The sequence below is a fragment of the Grammomys surdaster genome, unplaced genomic scaffold, assembly GCF_004785775.1.
Source record: "Grammomys surdaster isolate TR1022 unplaced genomic scaffold, NIH_TR_1.0 262, whole genome shotgun sequence".
Classification (NCBI taxonomy): domain Eukaryota; kingdom Metazoa; phylum Chordata; class Mammalia; order Rodentia; family Muridae; genus Grammomys; species Grammomys surdaster.
In genome coordinates this window covers 3,347,073-3,367,176 of record NW_021604703.1, presented here as the reverse complement: position 1 = coordinate 3,367,176, position 20,104 = coordinate 3,347,073, and the positions used below count along the sequence as shown (strand labels likewise).

Genomic DNA, 20,104 nt, shown 5'->3' with positions numbered 1-20,104 from the left:
TGACCTGGCATTGGAACATCAGCACTAAATTGTCCTTAAAATTGTTGTGTTCCTTAAAACCTGAGTGTTCTCTGGCCACAGAAGGACAGCAGTCCAGCCCCTATGGAGCCTCCTAAAGCTAGACCCAGGGCACACGTTCTAGGGAAGGAGCACCGGCTAACTATAAAAAGAAAGACCTTCCAGGGTAAATCAGACCTGATAGACACTGGGGGAGAACAAAGGGGTCACAGCTGGAGAAGGGGCAGCACAGCTGAATCTGAGAAGCCAAAGACTTGAGCTGTTTCTTTTCTAAATGGGCCCCTGCCATCAGTTCTGTTTTGCTGGCACAAGGAAGTTTATAGAAACAGTATCTAGTGGTAAGGCTTCACTTCCTTTCTCTGTCTTGGGAAAGAAACAAAAGCTGATTGTTTCAGCACTGTGTTAGATTCTTCTAGTAGCTACCAGCACTTTCCAGAGTGGCCCATTTCCCAACAACCCAGGAGGATGCTGCTAATCAAACACACTTGGTAGCAAAGCAACCAGAAGCCCTAGGGATGGGGGGATGGGGCAGGCTTAGAGAAGGTTGAGGGGGGTTTCAGCCCAGAGTTCTTCTTCTAAGAGCCTGCTCTCTGCACCCCTCCCTTCCCACTTGTCAGCCTCCACAGAAAAGCTGCTGGGGTGGGAGGGTGGCTTTGGAGTGGAAGGAGCCGATGAGGGGACAGTCAGCCAAGCGGATAAAGGAGATTTTTACACCCTGCTCTGGTTTTGCCCTTTTATGCTGCAGAGATATGTTGACCTTCGAGTTTATTATGATGCAAGAAAAAAAAGTCGATATTTCTTAACTTGCCAAGGTTAGGGGAATTTAAATGAGTTATTGAATCAAGTAGTTAATCTTCCCATAACTGATTTTTTTCCCCTTTCAAATCTATGTTGATGAAAAGCAGACTTAACCCAAAACAGGAAAAGAAGGATTCGTGTTTTTTTCCTTAAACATGTTTGTCCCAGGGAGAAGAAGCTGGGCCTCAAGGCTCAATATTGACAACCAGAACCATCTTGTCTTGCATAGCATATGGGAGATGGTTTGGTTGGTTGGTAGGTCGGTCGGTCTTGTTTTTTTTGTTTGGTTTTGGTTTTGGCACATGTTATATAGTCCAGGCTAGTCTCAAACTTAGTATGTAATCAAGGCTAGCCTTGAACTTCCCATCCTCTTGCCTGGACCTCCCAGACGTTGAGATTACAGTGTATACTGCCGTAACAAGCATGGAAGACCATTGTATCACAGCACAGCTCAGACATCACCATAGCTGTAAGCGCTGTAGTCACATTGTAATTATTTGAAATACTGGTTCTTTTAAAAATTCCCAGCATGCCATATGTTGTCATTAATGTCATGAGGCATCCCGTAATTTCCTGGACTCCTACGTTGGAATATTAGTTTCATGTTCTGGGTGGGCTGTGATATAAGCCATCCCCCAGCCATCTGCCTCTGGGTGTGAGCTCTGGGCACCACTGTCCAAAGATCCTTGTGAGTGTGTGTCAGACACAGGAGATATCCAAGCAGTATGACAACCGCCAATTCCAGGGCCTCAGGCTTCTACTCACAGATAAAGACCATGCTATAGAGGACTGGTCAGGGTGGGAGGAAGATGCTGGTGGCCCTGCTGGTGGTGTGGTCTCCCCACCCCCTCCTTACCACATTTCCCCTCTAGACTCTGTAGGAGCTTCCCAGAGTAGTCGTAGCACTCCTTCATTCTTCTGTTCAGCTCTCTCAATTTCCAGCAACTATACTTTTGCCTGACATTGAACTGAAAAGTAGTTCTTAGACTCCCAGAGCTCCTTCCTGGCCCGGGTGTCTCAGTTACTTTTAAATTGTTATGATATAAGACATCATGGCCAAAGAGACTCATTGAAGAGTTTGTTGGGGGCTTACAGTTCAGAGGGTGAGTCCATGACCATCATTGCAGAAAGCAGGGTGGCAGGCAGGCAGGCAGGCATGGCACTGGAGTAGTAGCTGAGAGCTCACAGGATGATCCGTAAGTTCAAGACAGAGAGGCAGATCTCATTTGGAATGGCATGAGCTCAACTCCAGTGACATACCTCCTCCAACAAAGCCACACCCCCAATCCTTCCCAAACAGTTCCACCAATTGGGGACCAAGCATTGAAATACATGAGCCTATGGGGCTCATTTAAGTCACCACACTGGCCTTATTTATATCATGGCTTTGTCACATTCCATCTTCAACCAGAATGAGCAGGTCAGAGAGAAGCAGAGTTACATCTTATTCATCTTTGAGACCTCTCAGAGACCTAGTGCACAGCCTGACTGCAAGTCGTCACTTAAGAAAGAAAATGATGGGTGTGGTGGCCCATGCATGCAATGCTAGCACTTGGGAGGTGGAGGTGGAGGCAGGAGGATCAGGAATCTGCAGCCAGTCTGGTTTGTATGAGATGCTATCTCAAAAGAAAGAAAATAAAAGGAAAAGGAATAAGAGGAAAAATGAAGAAAGTGAAAGACAGAGGAAGGGATGGGAGAAAAAAACAGTTTTATAATGCTTTGGATGCAGTTCTAGTCTGTGGAGTGGTCTCAGGACATAGGAGCAGTCCTCTGTCTTAGGCACCTCTTAGTGAGCACAGGACTAGGTGTTTTCTTTTATCCCATTGAGAGCAAGGAAAAGTAAGCCCATGAAAGCACAAGTATTCCCCCAAGGGCCCTCCCATGGGTTCAGAGATGCACCCGTGCTGTGTCTGAGATGTTCAGAATGAATCTCATAAAACATGAGCTCTGCACACCAAGAGAACACTTTTGATTCCTAGAACTACTTCTTGGAGGAACACGGAGTCCGTGTACCCAGAGGCCCCACACCCCACCTTGGGTCACCTCAGCCTCATGAGAAGTTAAGGCCTGTGTGTTTCTACTGTTCATGACCTAAAAGAGCAACATAGACTGTAACTCTGGTCTTCAGGCCTGAGCTAACCCTCTGTGTTTGTGTGCATCCACAGGTCTTCTCAGCCCTGGGCTGTCAGCCTCCTGCGGGAAGAAACTCTGCAGCCACGGGACCAGGTGCTTGCTCAATAGGACGACAGGACAGCCCTTGTGCCACTGTCTGGAGGTGTGCAGGCCCCGCTACATGCCTGTGTGCGGCTCCGATGGGCGGCTCTACGGGAACCACTGTGAGCTTCGCCGTGCAGCCTGCCTCCTGGGCAAGCGAATTGTCAGTGTACACAGCAAGGACTGCTTCCTCAAAGGTAGGAAGAGGGCCCCTTGCCTCTGCTTCAGAGTTCTATGATGGGTCTTCTGACACTCTTGTGGCCAGTGACAACAGTGCTGGGTGCACAGGTCTTGAGTATAGAGGCAGTAAAGAGAAGGGTTGGTACATTAACCCAATAGCAGCAGGGACCTTTCAGTGATATGTATTAAGTCTGAGTCCTTCTTCAGAGATCTCCACCCTTGCCCACCCTGAGAACAGAAACTAGGGAGGCCAAACCAAATCCTTAACAAATACAGAGTCTCTATTAGGCACCAGGTAATAGGATACAACCCAAGTCCCCACACAGCATGTGTCCTTGCAAAGTGGCAGCAAAGACCACATGTACCCCTCTGAACAGAGTTCCATGAGTCAGGAAATTACACTGTGCATTTAAAATGACCAGATGATGCTAGCAGAGTGGTCCTCAGCCAGTGGGAGAGCATCCCATGCCTTGCCTTTTCAAAGAAGCTCTGAACAAAATCAACAAAGACAGTAGAACTCACCTATGGAGACAGAGACCAAAGGACTCACTATGCATGCGCTGAGGGTTAGGTGGGAAGGAAGGGGCTAGACAATAAGAGCTGCAGGGAGGGATTCTGTTTTATGTATTAATGTTTTCTCAGCACCCAGCACAGTACACCACAAAGATGCTCAGAGGCTCACAGATGCATGTGGATATAAAGGCTAGAGGCTCGAATGTTGTTCCCTCTGTTGATGTGACCTCAGTGAGTAGTGTGTGCCACGGCCTGCAGAGATGATTGTAAGGATGAGTAAAAAAGCCATGTGTGCATTAGAAACAGGACGTGGCAGCTGGACAAACCTAGCTGAGCCAGAGGATGCTAGAGGTGAAAGGGCTGCCTCGGATCCAGTGATGTCTGAGATCTGCTTTGGATACAGTAGGAAGGGAGGACAGAGATGTATATGTTTGAAGTACTGGCTACCAAGGGCTTCTGAGCTACTCTACAGTGACGAGCTGGGGGCCTTACGGGATCCCTGTGACATGCATGTGTGTGCCATAGAGTACAAGCCTGGGTTGAGAGGTCACAGTCTAAGTGAAAAACACAGGTTTGTGAGCCTTCACCCCCTCCACCATGAGCCGCCAGCACCCTGGTAACAAAGAGGCCATTCTGGGTTGGCTGTGGTGGCGTGGGCTCTGGGAAGGTGCACTTAAGCCTGTGACACTTTCATCGCCGCAGTCATGATGCTAATGTTGAGGTGCTTCAAAATCATGAGGTGCATTATGCAAATGAGACGACGACGACGAGCCGAGGACGGATGCCTGGAAGTGCAGCCCGGCTCGTGCCCGCCACTTCCCCGGCAACCAAGCGCACTAAAACACTTGACCAGTTGCTCCAGCTTTATTGGCCGTGTTGAATTTTATAGACTGATGTTCCATTCTCTGGTTTCCAATATCCCCCCAAATTGCATCTTTCTGAAGGTTTTTTATTTCCTCATCGGCGTGTGCACAGCCTCCCCTGCCATCGGTTATTCAAACAGCATTTCTCATTTCATACGAGGGGAAGAACAACGGCCACAAAACCTGCCGCAGTGAGGGATGACGAGGGCAGTTTCGAGCTGGGCTTCGTGTTGATTGAATTTATGCACTGAATCTACCTAATGCAGTGTATCACCAGTTCTGTGAACCAACCCCCCCTCCACACACACACAGAGCTGTTCCCCTCCAAATCCTCCTTCAAGTGAGCAATGTCTCCATGCATCCCAAAATATCAGGTTACATCCGGGCTCTGCTATGTCTCAGCTGTGTGGCCCTGGGTGCCTCTCTGTACGTCTTTGTTCTCTCCTTCAGCTATAAAATGGGCCTGGTGGCCCTCATTGCATGTTCTGGCAAGTAAGGGACATATACAAAGAGCATGTGTCATGACACCTGGCCCACTGTACTGATATGAAATAGTCATGGCTTCTTCTCAGCTAATATGGCCACAGGCTTAGACCACAGAGATGCCCAACGAGAAAGGAACACACAGGTAGGAAGAGAGGCTCTGCCTAGGAGGCCCCTGGGGACCTCTCAGAGCCCAGATAGCTTAGTGGCAGATAGAGACTGCTATAGGAGATTGTGTGAACCAAGCCCTGATGCTTTCAGACAGTGCCCACCTAGAACCAGGACTTCTTCTCTACCCTTGAAGTCTGGACTTCTTGGAAAATCCCTTTCACACCTATTGCTAGGGGTTAGGCAGGCATGGCAGGCAGAAGGGCCCTAGGTTTCCTCTAGTAGTTCTCAACCTATGAGTCATTACCTCTTAGGTGGGGGTCAAATGACCCTTTCACAGGGGACTCCTATGGCCATTGGAAAACACAGATATTCATATTACAGTTCTTAACAGTAGCAAAATTACAGTTAGGAAGTAGCATCAAAAATAAGTTTGTGGTTGGAGTCACTACAGTATGAAATCACTACAATATTAAAAGGTCACAGCGCAAGGAAACTTAACCACCATTGCTCTAGGATGTGTCCTGGAGGGACTTAGGCACTGATTAACAGGGAGTCATGGGGTGGGCAGCACATCAGCCCTAAGCAAGGAACTTCTGCCAGAACTTTGGCTTCCATAGAAAGCTAATGGCAAAGGCTGGACAGGACTGAGGGGTGGGGCTGAGGAGAGAGGGGCTGTGAAGGTCCACATTATCTGCTGTTCCGACCACACAATGGCAGCAGGATGTTTAATACCAGCTTGAGAGCCATGGGTGACAATTTGTCATTCATTCCAAATTTCCAAGAAGTTATTAACATGGGAAAAACTTTAAAACACTTTTGCCCATGAAAACACAATTTCTAAAATCAACCATTTTCTATTCTCTGGGAAAATGCATGAGAGAACACTCCACTCTGTATGAGTTTATCTGTCCCCAGAAGCCACCAATACATGGTCTCTCATATGGGCCCGGAGTGTGTGGATCAAGGAGAAGAGCTGTGACAGATTACACTGGACCAGGGCACTGTGTCTAGAGCCCCTGTAGGGAAGACTTCTGCCAAGTGCTGGCTGGGGACACACAGCCCTCGACACATGATGAGAGAGAAGAGTCAGAATTCTAAGCACCATGCTCATAAGAAAACTTCTGCTATCAATCAGCCTCAGTTGCTATGGTGACAGAATTTTTCTTTGTGACTGCTAAATAAAATTAGGAGTCGTTGATCTGTGTGAGAAATCAGACTAAACCCAAACTCTGGCTGGCTTCTATTCAAGTTTGTAGCTTTGATCCCAGGCCTCCTGGGCCAGAAGCTGGGCATCTCTTGTTCAAAGTTAGGAGCAAGGAGAAATCTGGGAAAGACTTTTCGGGGGATGTGCTTTTCCTCAACTCCAGATATCATCAAGGTCATACACCCAGACGCTAGATGGGACTTGCTGCCTGACTTCAGACAGAGCTTATGTTTGAAGGCAACTTGTCACAGAGTGTTCCTCCGTGCACATGAGCTTCCACTTTCTCTGACTTGGTTCAGAAGTCACACTCTCTTTCCCACCAACTTGCCGTCTAAACAATCCCTCACCAAACTAGGGTTGGGTTACATGGTTGACATGATGACATATTTGGGTGGGTTTCCAAACAAACCATGAAATTATGGAAGCCAACCAGGTAGGTAGAGCCTGTCCTCAGTCTCCTCAGCCTGCAGAGTATTTACAGATGTCCTTTAGGTTGCCCAGGATCCAGAGACATGCTTCCAGGTTAATGACATCTAAGAAAATAATCTACATTTGCATATTTTAAAAAATGAGGAAACCACATACTCACTTGCCTTTTCTATCTTTCAAATGTTAATGTTCTAAAAGTATGTGTGCATGTGTGTGTGTATGTGTGTGCCTGTGTGTTTGTGTATCTGTGTCTGTGGGTGAGAGGCCTGATGATGGTTTCAGATCTTATGGAACTAGAGTGATAGGCGCTTGTGATCCTCCAGATGTGGGCACTGAAAACTGAACGCCCATTCTCTCCCCGAGCAGCAAATGCTCTTAACTGCTGCAGCATCTCTCTAGCACCTTACCATCGTCTCTCTAGCACCCTAGCTTCTTTTTGTCTTAAGTGTTGTGGACAGTCATGAGAACTCAGCTCCTTGTCCACGTGTTAGTAAAGTAAATCTTTCTGCCAGAGAACCTTCTTTCTTTCTCTCTCCCTTTCTTTTCATCTCACTGTTGTTGTTATTATTATATTATTATTGTTGTTGTTATTGCTGCTGAGGTACTTGCATCGTGGTGCCTTCAGAACTTAACTTAGGCTCCACACCTTCCCAGGGCCACTTCTATACTTCTATAAATCTATAAGTCTGTCCTTCCAGGGGAAGTTACTTTCATCCTGGGTTGTGCCAGCCGCAAGACACTTTAGTCACCAGGACATGTGAGATCTTGCTGCAGAGCCATGGCAGAATGGGGCATGGTTTAACTCTGCCAGGAGAGCAGCCTCTGTAACTTGAAAGCCTCCTGACAAGGAAAGACTGAGACCCAAGGAAGTAAGGAGGCCCAGGCTTTTGGAGCCAAGCTTTTTTTTTTTTTTTGTCACTATGCTTCCTTGGATTAGGCCACTGAAGCTGGCCTCATCATTAAAGTGGGTGTAATAGCAGACCCTCTTTCATGCCATGGGGTGTAGTGAGGATCACATAGGCTGTGTTTGTGCTAAGTAAGCACTTTTCTCTGAGTGGAATTGAGGGCCTCTGGGTGGTGGTGATGTTATTTCAGACAGCAAGACACACTCAAGGAGCAGGACTGAAAGGCTGTAACAATCCATACCCTATTGCATGACCATGAATCTTGGTCATCAGCTTGGCTTTGTTGAGAGATACCTAGGAGATTGGTAAAGTACTTCACTCAGTATGTCTGTGAGGACATTCTACTGATTGTATCAGGAGATAGACACAGTGGTGCAAGCTCTTCACCCAGTCCTGGGCAAGCAGAAACATGAAAAAATCAAAGTGAACCTGAGCCACATGGTAAGAGAGAGAAAAAAAAGGGGGGGGACACTAGACTCGAACTGTGAGAGTTTAGGTGTTCTGACATTAATGTCTTGATCTGTGAAACAGTAGCATTTCTTGAGGTTACAGAAGTAGAACAACCAGGTCATGGGATGTGTCCTTCAGAACTTGCTTTTTCTTATCATCTCTTTCTCAGCTCTCCGGCAAACATGAGATAAAGAGCCTTCCACACCACACACTCCACTACCACCACGTCCTACCCAAATGGATGAGGCCACATGACTATGTCCTGAATCCCCTAGAGACACAAGCCAAAGTAAATCGTTTGTCCTTTTCAATTTTCCTCTTGAGTACTCATGGTCACAGCTCCATAAGAATACAGAGGCTACAGTGGGTATGGCACAAAGGTAAGAGGTGGTGGCTCTTCCTTCAAGCTAGAGGAGACAAGATGGGTCCTACCTGTTTCTTCAGTAAGTGACTGGAGTTTGATCTCCTCCAGATGGCTCCTTCTGTAAAGAGAGCTGAGTCTCCAGGTTCCCTAGCTGGTTAGCAAGAAGCAAGAGAAGCTGATACCCAGCAAGGAATCAATACCCTGGAATGTATGGAAGAGTTTGGAAAAATGTTGGTAGAACCTGAGAAAGATGTTCAACTGTCAGAAGATGTGAAGGAGAGAAAGGCTTCAGAAGCATGCTTGTCAGAGGAGACCCTAGGAGATGGGTCTTGAAAAGATAGAAGGGGTGCCAGGTAGAAACCATGGCGGAGGTTTTGAGGGGTGCAGAAAGAATCAAGTGTCTAAAATTTGGCTCCCAGGGAGAAGTGAGTTCAGGAAAGAGCCAGACAGAGCAGTGTGAACTCAGACTAATGCTGTATGAGGGAGAGGAGGTGACCGTTGCAATGAAGGCCAGCTCCAGTCCCTAGCATCCATACTATCTCAGCCTACAGTCTCTCTCACCAGACACCAAGACCTCAAGGATAGATAGGAATCGATGGGCAATCTTTAATTTGGGGGACTCCTCCCCACTCTGTAGATCTGTCCAGCATCAATGTACACACCTAGAGACCAGCTGAACTGAAAATTTACCCATACCCCAGCACAAACACGCACCCCACTGCACCCTCCTTGGGGTGTATTTATCTCACTTGTAGAATCTGCTGCCAGAGTAGAAAAAAAATGACTTCAAACAAACGTGTGTGTTCTTTGACTATTTCCCCTTGGATTTCAGCAAGCAATGTCTTGGTCTGGGTCCCCTGCAAATGCGCAAGCACACTATCAGTTCAGCACGTGTGGCATGCTCCACAGAACAGCTGCATTCTGAATGAATTAATTACAACCCAGTAATTAAAAATTGCTAATAAGTTATTGAGCTGAGAAAGTCTCGCACTGCATTGATTTTGTGCACAGAAACAAGCTATGGTCTCTGAGTCTCCCACCTCTGCCATTGTTCCTTGCTGTCTTCAGCACCTCTTCTGCTTGTCTCTGTATCCCACCCTGCTTCTCTCTAACTTCCTCGGTATGTCAGCCATTGTCAGGCTCACTCTCCAATCCTAGAGTCAAAAGAGAAGGCTTTGCCTCAGAATCCCTTCAGAACCAAACACACTTTCTCCGTCTCTTTGTTCCATGGCCATTGAATTACATAAGCTCACCTATACAGGGCCATGGAGATGGCTCAGTGTTGAAGAGCTCTTGTTGCACAACCATGGGGATCTGAGTTCAGGTTCTAGCACCAACATAACGGGCTAGGTATGGTATCAACTTCCCCTGGAACCCCAGAGCTGTCGGGGCCTAAAGATCACAGCATTTTGTTGACAACCAAGCTACTCAATAGTGACTTGCCCAAAAGAAGTAAGGGAGAGAGAGATGGAGGGGGTTACCCAATACCCTCCACTGACTTCTCTGCTTGTATTCACACACATACATATACATATACATATACATATACATATACATATACATATACATATACATATACATATACATATATATATAGAGAGAGAGAGAGAGGGAGAGAGAGAATATGAAAGAGAGAGACACAAAGATCACAGAGAGAGACACAAACAAATATATGGTAGATAGATGATTGGTAGATATGACATGATATATGATATAATTTGATATGGTATGCTATGGTATGATATGCTATGGCATGGTATATGGTATGGTGTAATATATGATATGAAATGAGATATGATATATGATTCCTGCAGGACCAGGGCTTTCCTGTGTGAACCTCAAGCTAGCTAGCATGCTGGAAGAAGTTCTATGACGCACCAGATCCCCTCCATGAAAAGTTCTTGTTAGTGCCTAGCCCCCTTTCATGCTGAACATCCTTGCTAACATAGGCGTCTGCTTTATTTTTCTCTGCCTACCTCACTGGAGATGTTCTACTAATTTTTTGACGGAATCCACACACTAGTGACTATGCAGCATACAGTCCCTTGGACTGACAGAACAGGAATCCTTTAGAAGACCTCAGCAAAGAATAGACAGATCCATGAGGAAGAGCCTGCTCGAAGGCTGCGTGGGATCTCTGGGACAGGAGGATGCTGTGCCTTGGATCTGGAAAGCCCCAGACAGGCTCACAGTTTACACCTTGGTGCCCCAGCTCCTTTGAGGACAAAGGCTTAAGGAGGAATTGTTAGAAGATGGGACTCAGCTAGAGGTGGGTCACTAGGGACAGAGCTTGAAGATTATACCCAGCCCCTGGATCCTGCCCCGCTCTTGATTCCTATTCTACCATGATGTGAACAACCCCCGTCATACATTCCCACTGCCATGAACTTCATCATGCCTTCCCCTCCAATGATAGACTGGACATACACACACACACACACACACACACGTATACACACACACGCATACACCACATAGATGAGCCAAGACAAATCTTTCCTCCTCTAAGTTCATCTTGTGAAATGTTCTGTCACAGCAAAAGAACGTTTAGAGGGCCACAAAGACATTGAGGGGAAGAGGAAGAAGGAGAAGAACAATGAAGGGACAGACAGACAGACAGACAGACAGGAAGACAGACAGACATGGAGCCCCTACTTATAACTATCCCTCCAGGAGGCTGCTTGGCGGAAGACTGTGGAAAGAGAAGTGGCCTTGGCTGTGGCAGCTCAGGCCTTTCAGAGCTGGAGCTGATGCCCAGAACCTGTGAGTTTTCAGATGATCACTCCCAGTCAAATGTCAAATTACTAGAGCAAGAAGAGGTTGATTTGGGACTTCCTTGAGGCTCCCCCCTACTGTGCCTTCAATTAAGAAAGGCCCCTGTGTAGCAGCCACTAAATGGCACTGCATACCCAATCTCTGTGCTTGAGCAGTTTATCTAATTATGTGTGTGACAAACTCAGCAGCTGTCAGACCAGCCACAACTCAAACATGTTGACTCTGTATGCCCGACCACCCACCGCAGAGCATGTCTGCTTCCTTGGGCCGCAGGGCAGAACTTCCTCAGTCTCCTATAGATGGGCATCACTTTAGGTCTTCTGCTTCACCGAGACTTGACCCAGACTCTGTCCTTTGGTGTGGGCCAGAAGTTGAGCAAGAAACCTGATGACCAGACTGGTCCTGACACCTGGTTCCTTTTGCCCTTGCCTCCACACTCCAGGGGTGAGATAAGTGCCTGACCCTTCTGCCTACTTTTCAGCTCAGGAAAGCAATGTTTAGGCCATCTTTCCTTCTCTAAGGAAAAAAAGGAACACAGAATGCCACCCAGTAACTGAAATAAATAAGCTCCATGCAGTGACCAGAGGAAGCACAGCAGGGGACAATCAGCAGAGTCCCTGATGGAGCAAGCTCTGCTATAATAACAACACCACAAGAATAGCCAAATATGGAGTCTGAAACGCTCTACACCAACCCAGAGCTGAGGAGGTTCCACCCCTTTACCACTTGAGTCAATGAATCTATGGTGTTTCTTTGTCAGGCAAAACACTTGAGCTCTATTCTCTTCCAGATTCCAGGTGCCATGCGAGAGCCAGGTCCAGGACAGAGGGTTTCCTGAGGTGTAAAGGGTAGGGGTACTTCCCGGCATCTACCGGTCTTAGGCATCCCCTGTCCTCAGAGCCCTGGCCTCTGCTTTTCTTTGCCTACTCCATTCTGCTTCGATGCATCCTCTCCACTCACTAATGGAGGCAATCGGAGTGGAAATGGCTTTCAAAAAACCTCCTGCTAAACGAAGGAAGCAAAATCACTTGATTTGTAGGTAATTAAAACAGCCAGACGCAATGAACTCTGTCCACATCCTTTTGTAAGCAGGTGCATCTGAGCCATGTGTTTCTCTGAGTAGCTAGAACGGAGGGCTCCTCTGGGGACCTGCCAGTCATCTCTCTTTAGCTGTCTTCCTAGGAGAGCTTCTATTTCCTCTTCTACCTCTTGTACTCAGTCTACCATCACTTCTTTGGTTTATTTGTTTGCTTGCTTGTTTGTTTTGAGGCAGGGTTTCTCTGTGTAGCCCTGGCTGTCCTGGAACTCATTCTGTAGACCAGGCTGGCCTTGAACTCAGAAATCCACCTGCCTCTGCCTCCCAAGTGCTGGGATTAAAGGCGTGTGCCACCACTACCCAGCTTCTACCATCACTTCTTAAGACAGCTAAAATAAGGCCCAAACACCTGGTCCTCAGTGGTCCAGCAGACACTTCTGGGGTGCGGGTCAGTGCCTCCCTCCCTCACCCTACCTTACTAAACTAGTACCCACGGGCTCACACTATCTCTATCTCTTCTCTCCTTCCCTATCTCTGTAACCTTCCCCTTCCTCTCACACATCCATGTTTCCATCTGTCTCTCAGATGTTACATAGTTCACTCCAATACAGTAAGAAGGTCCACATTTCCTTTGACATACAATAAACCCAAAGTCTTTGTTGAGGGCATTGGCAGATATCTTCAAGTCTATGTAGACCTGCTAACTCCACCTGATAATGTGGTGAAGATCACACAGACCCAGGTTTTTTTTGGCTCCCCATAGCTTTTCCAGTGCCATAAGAAACCCTAGAAGCCAAGCTGTGATAGTCTGATGGAAGAAACTTTCCTGATAGGTAGATGCGGGTCAAAAAGGAAGGGCCAAAGAAGAGGTAACTTACAAGGTCACAAAAGGAAAAATACTTCTACCAAAGATGTCTCAAAGGAACACAGGGTAGGGGTGGAGAAGGTACCAGGAAGTGTCAAGGACCCATCATCCTTTTCATGCAGATAGTGAGCTTGTTTGTTTTCCTTTCTGTCAATGCAGAGGAAGTTTCATCTGTTTTGTCTTGGTACCAATAGTAATCATCATCATCATCATCATCATCATCATCATCATCATCCCTACAGACTTACCTGCAGGCCAACTGATGGAAGCAATTCCTCAGTTGAGGGTCTTTCTTCAATGGCTCTAGCTCGTGTCAAGTTGACAAAAAACTAATCTCCACAAGAGTAAAAAGAAATTGTGTTCAGCAGCATGGTACAGAAGGCCCCTCAGTTAAGCCCGTGGAAGGAAGAGCATGTTTGGGGGGTATCACCCCAAGAAACAGAAGCACATTTTAGACAACTGGGTTCTACCATCGGCTCAAGTAAGCATGAACTTAGAGACGACATGAGAGATAGAATTACTGTTTGCTCTCGAGATTGTCAAAATCACTGGAAGCAGAAGAAGGAAAGGGAAGGATCTGAAGAACTGGAACTCCAAGAATAGAAGTTCCTTATGCGTTTAAGCTGAAAGGAGCCAGGTTAACCATGAGGAGGAAAGGGGAATGTTTATTCTCATGTTGGAGAATATGGGGAAATGTTCTTCCCAAAGAGAATAGAGAAAACCTCTCCCTAAATATAATACACAGGAAGTAAGAAAGAGTCAAATTGAAAAACAGTGTAAGAGGGGATAGTAGCCATGAAGAACAGACACAGAAGGGTTAACACATTGGTGACTAGCTGTCCTAGAGCCCAGAGCAAACCACATGGGCACAGCAAGAGAGACTGGAGAGGACATCTGGTTCTGTGTCCAGGCTCTTAGTGGCCCTAGTGGATCTCCTTGCCAAGGGCCAACATTGAAAACAGTACATCCATTAAAAAGTGTCTGTGAGGTTTTGAGTGATGAGATTCTAATCTAAGAGTTCTGCACTCAACAGACGGTGGTCATGTGTGGAAATGACAGAGTGGATGTTTACATCGACAAAGTTTCTGAGAGCGCCTCACCTCCATGGTCCTGCCTGGGGCAGAGGAACAGAAGCAGGATCCACAACCATTTAGATACAACCCAGAAAGTGTGTGTGTGTGTGTGTGTGTGTGTATGTGTGTGTGTGTGTGTGTGTGTGTATACACCTCATGGATGCAGTACTTGTGGTGGCCAGAGGGGGAGGTATTGGATCCCCTGGAGCTGGAGTTATATGGATCTGGAAGCCACTCAGTATGGATGCTGAGAACCAAACCTGGGTTATCTGCAAGAGCAGCGAGTACTCTTAACTGCTGGACTCTTTCTCTGCCCACCCACCTCCTAGAGAATCTGACAAATAGAAGGCCTTTAGTACTCAAGATTTAAGGGGAGCATATGGCTTCCAAAAATGAGAAGCTGTCTAAAATTAAGCTGTCTGACTGTTCCAAATACAATTAATCAAAATTTCGAAGGGAAAATTATGAAGCTAAGAGTTCTTAGTCCCCCCTCACTCACTGTGCTAGTTGGTGTTTTGTCAACTTGAAAATAAGCTAGGGCCATCTGAAACAAAGGACCCTCAACTGAGAAAATGCGTCCATCAGACTGGCCTGGAGGCAAACTTGTGAGACAGTTTCTTTATTAATGGCCCATGTAAGATGGCTCAACCCACTGTGAGTGGTTCCAGGACACTGAGACTACATAAGAAAGCAGACTGAGCAAGCCATGGGGAGCAAGCCGGTAAACAGCACTCCTTCATGGATTCTGCTTCAGTGCCTGCCTCCAGGTTCCTGCTTTGAGTTCCTGCCCTGACTTCTCTTTATGATGAACCATAAGCTGCAAGATGTAATAAAGCCTTTCCTCCCCAGGTTGCTTTTGGTCATGATGTTTATCATAGCAATAGAATACAAACTAAGACACTTGCTTCTGGGAATTTCAACAGATTATACACATTTTTTAGACAAGGTCTTATTATGTAACCCAGGCTGGCCTCACTTCACTCCTCCTGATATAGCCTCTTAAGTGCTGAGGTAACTTGTGTGGGCCACCATACTAGGCCAGATCATACACAAATTCTTCTTGAGTAAGAGAGCTAGGTAGTCTACATGAGCCCAAGGAGGCGAGTTTCCATTTCCTTTGTCCCAGTAGGCCCGAATGAACCCAGAGCTGGCTCTAAACAAGCACTGCTGGTTATCTCAGTTGTATCCAGGAACCCCTGGCTCCTAGTGTTTGCTGGTGTGTCCAAGCAGCTCTGATAGGCTTAGCCTCTGACTGGGGGATTTCTCCATAAAGATTAAGCCTCCCATCAATCATCCTGACTGCTCCCCAGGAAACATGCTAAGGTTGAGAGTAACATGGAAGAAAACCTCATTCCGACCCACAACCTTCTCTGTCAATTTGATTAGATCTAGAATCACCTAGGAGACACACCTCTGGGTATACGCAGGGATGTTCCTACAGATGTTCCACTGGGCAAAGAAGACCTGCCTAGAATGTGAGCAGCAGCCCCTATCTCTCTCTCTCTCTCTCTCTCTCTCTCTCTCTCTCTCTCTCTCTCTCTCTGTCTCTCCCTCCCTCCCTCCCTCCCTCCCTCCCTCCCTCCCTTCTTCCCTCCTTCCTTCCTTCCTGAGGATGTGATGTCTCACACCCCCTGCCATGCATTCCCCTCCATTGTGATATGTATCTCATCAAACTATGAACCACAACAAGCCTTTGCTTTTTCCCTGCATTTTGTCATAAAGAGAAAAATAACTAACACGGGGTTGCTGTGCATCTTCCTTAGCCCACAATGTGTAATGAGCATACAACACCATGCCCCTGAGGTGGCCAGTAATGAGTCGGATGGCCAGAACTCTCGGCCGTAAAGTTCCACATGAACCGCCATGGTTCATCTCTGAGAGAAGGTGTGAGGCCCACGTCTTCACGCTTTGGGGACAAAAGGGGAGGCACAGAATCACTCTGTCCAGAGGCAGAAGTTAAGCCTTCAAGACAGTAGAAACTAACATGGGATAAAACCATATGCAGAACTAATAAAGGCCACTGCAGCAAGTGACACTACCACATCTACCATTCACAAGGCTTCCAGTCTGTCACTAGCAGATGTTTTCTGGGCATCATCTCACGACCTTCCCCATCCATTAGCATCTGATTGAAAAGCCAAGCTCTGTTTCTGAGCTGGCAGGCGACTGCAGTTCTGGGCTGTCATCTCTCCTCTGTGCATCACACAGGACAGAGGACCTGAGCTGTACCTCGGGAGACACATAGGGTGAGTGACCAGACTGGCAGCAAGAGGAGACCCCTCAGACAGCTCTGATAAGCATCCCTGGTGTTCCTCCTCCTCCTCCACCAAGCCACTTGTGGCTCAACACAAACCTAAATACAGTCGCTCCTGAAAGGGGCCAAAAAGAAGGCATCTGGGGTTCCACAGACGACATTAAGCATTGCTGTATTCAGGCTTGGTAATGAAACTAATCACATTCATTCTCTGACCCAAAGTGACTGTCTCTGTGTGACTGTGTGGTACAAGCACATTGCAGAGTAAAGGGTCCCCAGCAATGCCAAGCAAGATGAGGATAAGGTGGGCAGGTCTTGCCCCCACAGGAAGGCAGGTGCCCGCTTACATTCCTCAGGGGCAGCTCTCTGTCTCTTTCTGTTTTGGTCTCCCTCCTTCGTGCGGGCCTCCCACCCCTGCTAGATTTTAATGGCAAGAAGATCTTGTTTATGTGCCAGGCCTGTCTCCATAAACACTTCCCTGCCAATTGTAAAGACACAAACTCTGCATTTTAAAAAGTAGTGAGGCCCTCTGGGCAAATAGCTGTGGTTCTATAAAGGACCTCAGGACAACAGGATCGATAGGCGATGAGTCAAGGCCAACCCCCTCCCTGCAGTGCTAGCCAAAGACATAGTGCACAGGAACAGTTGGCAGGAAGCAGGGACACACCTGACCATGTCCATCCAGAATGCTAGGAAGGAAGAGAAGGTCCCACCAGGCTTCTTAGGGGTCCAGTCTATAAGGACTTCACTGACTCTGATTACAGTCACCCACACTTTTAGTAAATTATTTTCACGCTTGTCCCTTTTATAAGAAACTAGAGCTTGGACGGGAATGGAGGGCAGGGTCCACAGGCCCGCGTTCAATGCCAGGTCCAGTGCTAAGCAATTCATTTCCTTCACTCATTTACTCTTCAGGATGAAGACTTCTGTTATGCCTTCTTGACAAATGGAGACACTATAAGACACACTGGACCCCCTAGCTGGGGTGCTTCCATGTCATGCCCTCTGCTGCCTCAGAAGTTCTCAGTCTGTGTGTGACTCCACTGCCACCCAGAACCTGGATGGAGGATTGGCTCTTATCATTGTACCCCCAACCCCACCTTGGACCACCCTGCCCTCCAGTATGAAGACATCCACAGGAGAGTAGAGACACAGTACAGGATCCCAGGCGTCCCTAGCACACCACAGGCAATTTCTACCAATAGCTGCTTGCCCGCTGTAGTTCTTCCAAACAATAACTATTTGGTATTGCCATTAAACATTCAAACAAGGGGCTAGAGAGAGGGCTCGGTGCTTAAGCGCACACATTGCTCTCCCAGAGGACTCGAGTTCAGTTCCCAGCACCCACATCAGGCAGCTCACAACCTCCCTGCAATTCTGGATCCAAGGATATCTTCCACTCCTGGTCTCCACAGACACCTGCACACATGGGCACACCCATACACAGATACACACACATAGACATAATAAAGACTGAAATGCAAAACACACACAGTGTAAGATGCAAATCTATGGGGAGAAAACTCAAAAAGGGAAGTAAAGGGGGTAAGAATGACGGAGGGAACAGGTAGAGAACGGAGCATGTGCTACCTGTAACACACCTGCATGCCCCAGACACCCAGGGCCAGTTCAAGCTGTGAGTTCAAAGACAGTAGGATTCCAGTCTTGAATCCCTGGACTGAGAGGCTGGTATGAGGGATGGGTAGGGAGTTGAAGTCACTCCTGGAGACCACTGAGGAAGGCTTAACAAGGTAGTGGCCAATTAACTGAGCAAATGTTTGAGGTGACCTGCCTAGCAATGGGATGCTATGTCTCCTCCCAGGGCTCCAGGGGCCATTGGTCAGAGGAACTGATACATGAATTAAGTTAATTGGAGAAAAACTCCTTCCAGGGAGGTGGCCTTTAATGGGACAAAGGTTTTTATCTGACAAGAACCTTTGCCTGACCCACAAAAGGTCACAGTCTTCAAAAAGGCTCTTCTCGCTCCCGCTCCACCCCGCCCCTGCCTCTGACACTCTGCTTGGAAGTTTGTATCCCTGAGAATCTGAGTCAAAGATCTGGGCATGACCAGGATAGGAGAGGTAGGAGGTTAGGAGAGGGCTGCACACAACCTCCAGAAGAGGTGCCACTCCCTTCCAGGTACCCAAATGGGTTCCACCTGTCTCAAACACACCAGGCTCTGGTCTCTATCGTATCTATGAAGAGGTTGGAAGGGTAGACAAACACAAAGGAAGGTGTGTCTGGGAGATGTTTAAAGAACAGGATTTGGTGAGACAAGTTGGCCTTCATTGTCTGGGGAGGAGTTGCCTGTGCCGATGGAGATGTTCCACTGAAATGGGCCAAGAAATCGCTTACGAACGGAAGCTGTTCAAACGTGAAGGGCCTACTTCAGACAAAGCAAGTGGCCAGGGTAAGCGAAGCCTATGGAATATCCATCCTTCCCTTGGGCCACCACCCATACCTCCCTCTCTCCCCTTTAGCTCCCCTCCCCTATTCCACTTTCTCTCCTACCCTTTCTCATGACATATGGCTAAAATAAACAGCTGCTAAGTGATGTGGCTTTAGTTAACTGAAGTATTTACTGCATGGCATGAGCTTCTGGTTCTACCTTTAATGATTTAACCAGCATCACCAGCCGAAAGTAGACAGTAACTCACCAGCCTGCTCCCCAGAGCTTAGCATCTGTGTGAACGGAGCTGGGGTGAGGGTGAATGGATTCAGCTCCATGCCAGCACCAAGGTTCCAGTGGCTTTGAATGCTTGCTTACACCTTTCTTAAGGTCCCGTGGGAGAGAGAACACATGTAGGAATGGAAGCATACACCTCCATCTGACCTTGCTCCCACGTGTGAGCACATTCAAGTAATAGGCCAAGTCCTCCACCCTGCCTTGTTCCCTCCAGGGCTAAGGAAATTCTCTAGGGAGGCTGTAAATTCTAAAAACAGACTCAGAGCTAATGGGTTTCAGGCTGAAACTCATTCTGTTTGTGGCATCAGAAGAATGCAATCTCCTTACGCATAGCTTGGGTACCTCTTGGCTATTGCTTCCGCCTTGACCTTTGTGCCTACAGGTATCCTGACTATCCAGAAAGGAACAGTGAAGTCACACAAACAATGCACGGTTATCCATTTCAAATCCAAACAACTGCATCAATCACACAGAGATTCCTAGTGACCAAAATTCCCCTCTCAGAAGCTCCAGGTGTTTCTGAACATCCCCAAAATTAATACTTTATAGACAAGAGCAAAAGATCATGTTGTTTGCCAAGGTTTATGCACTGGGCCCAGGACCAGGTGTGGTTCAAGGAGCTGGAGTGTAGAGCTCTAGGGTCTCCGCTGTGTTCTCTGACACTGGTAATTGGTGAGTGTGGTTGGTCTGGTGGTCACAGCATCTGGAGGTTACACCATCACCTTGCTGAACTCAAGGAAGGACCGGTCTGTCTCACTGCTGCACTCTAGGCCTGACTCTTAGCAATCACACAGGGAGGGGAGGATGGCAGAGAAGGGACAGGGAGTGGACACCACAGAGAGAGAGAGAGAGAGAGAGAGAGAGAGAGAGAGAGAGAGAGAGA

General features: G+C 47.4%; 1 protein-coding gene across 2 annotated transcripts in view; it reads left to right on the top strand.

Moving 5' to 3' along the window:
* The window catches only part of Fstl4 (follistatin like 4), a 419,001-nt gene that overhangs the window by 228,380 nt on the left and 170,517 nt on the right, over positions 1 to 20,104 (top strand). The window contains exon 4 of one of the 2 annotated variants that reach the window (XM_028775986.1): positions 2,982 to 3,227. In XM_028775986.1, coding sequence (XP_028631819.1) covers positions 2,982 to 3,227 — 246 coding nt within the window. The remainder of the gene's footprint in view (positions 1 to 2,981; positions 3,228 to 20,104) is intronic. The other variant, XM_028775987.1, reaches the window with a different exon arrangement.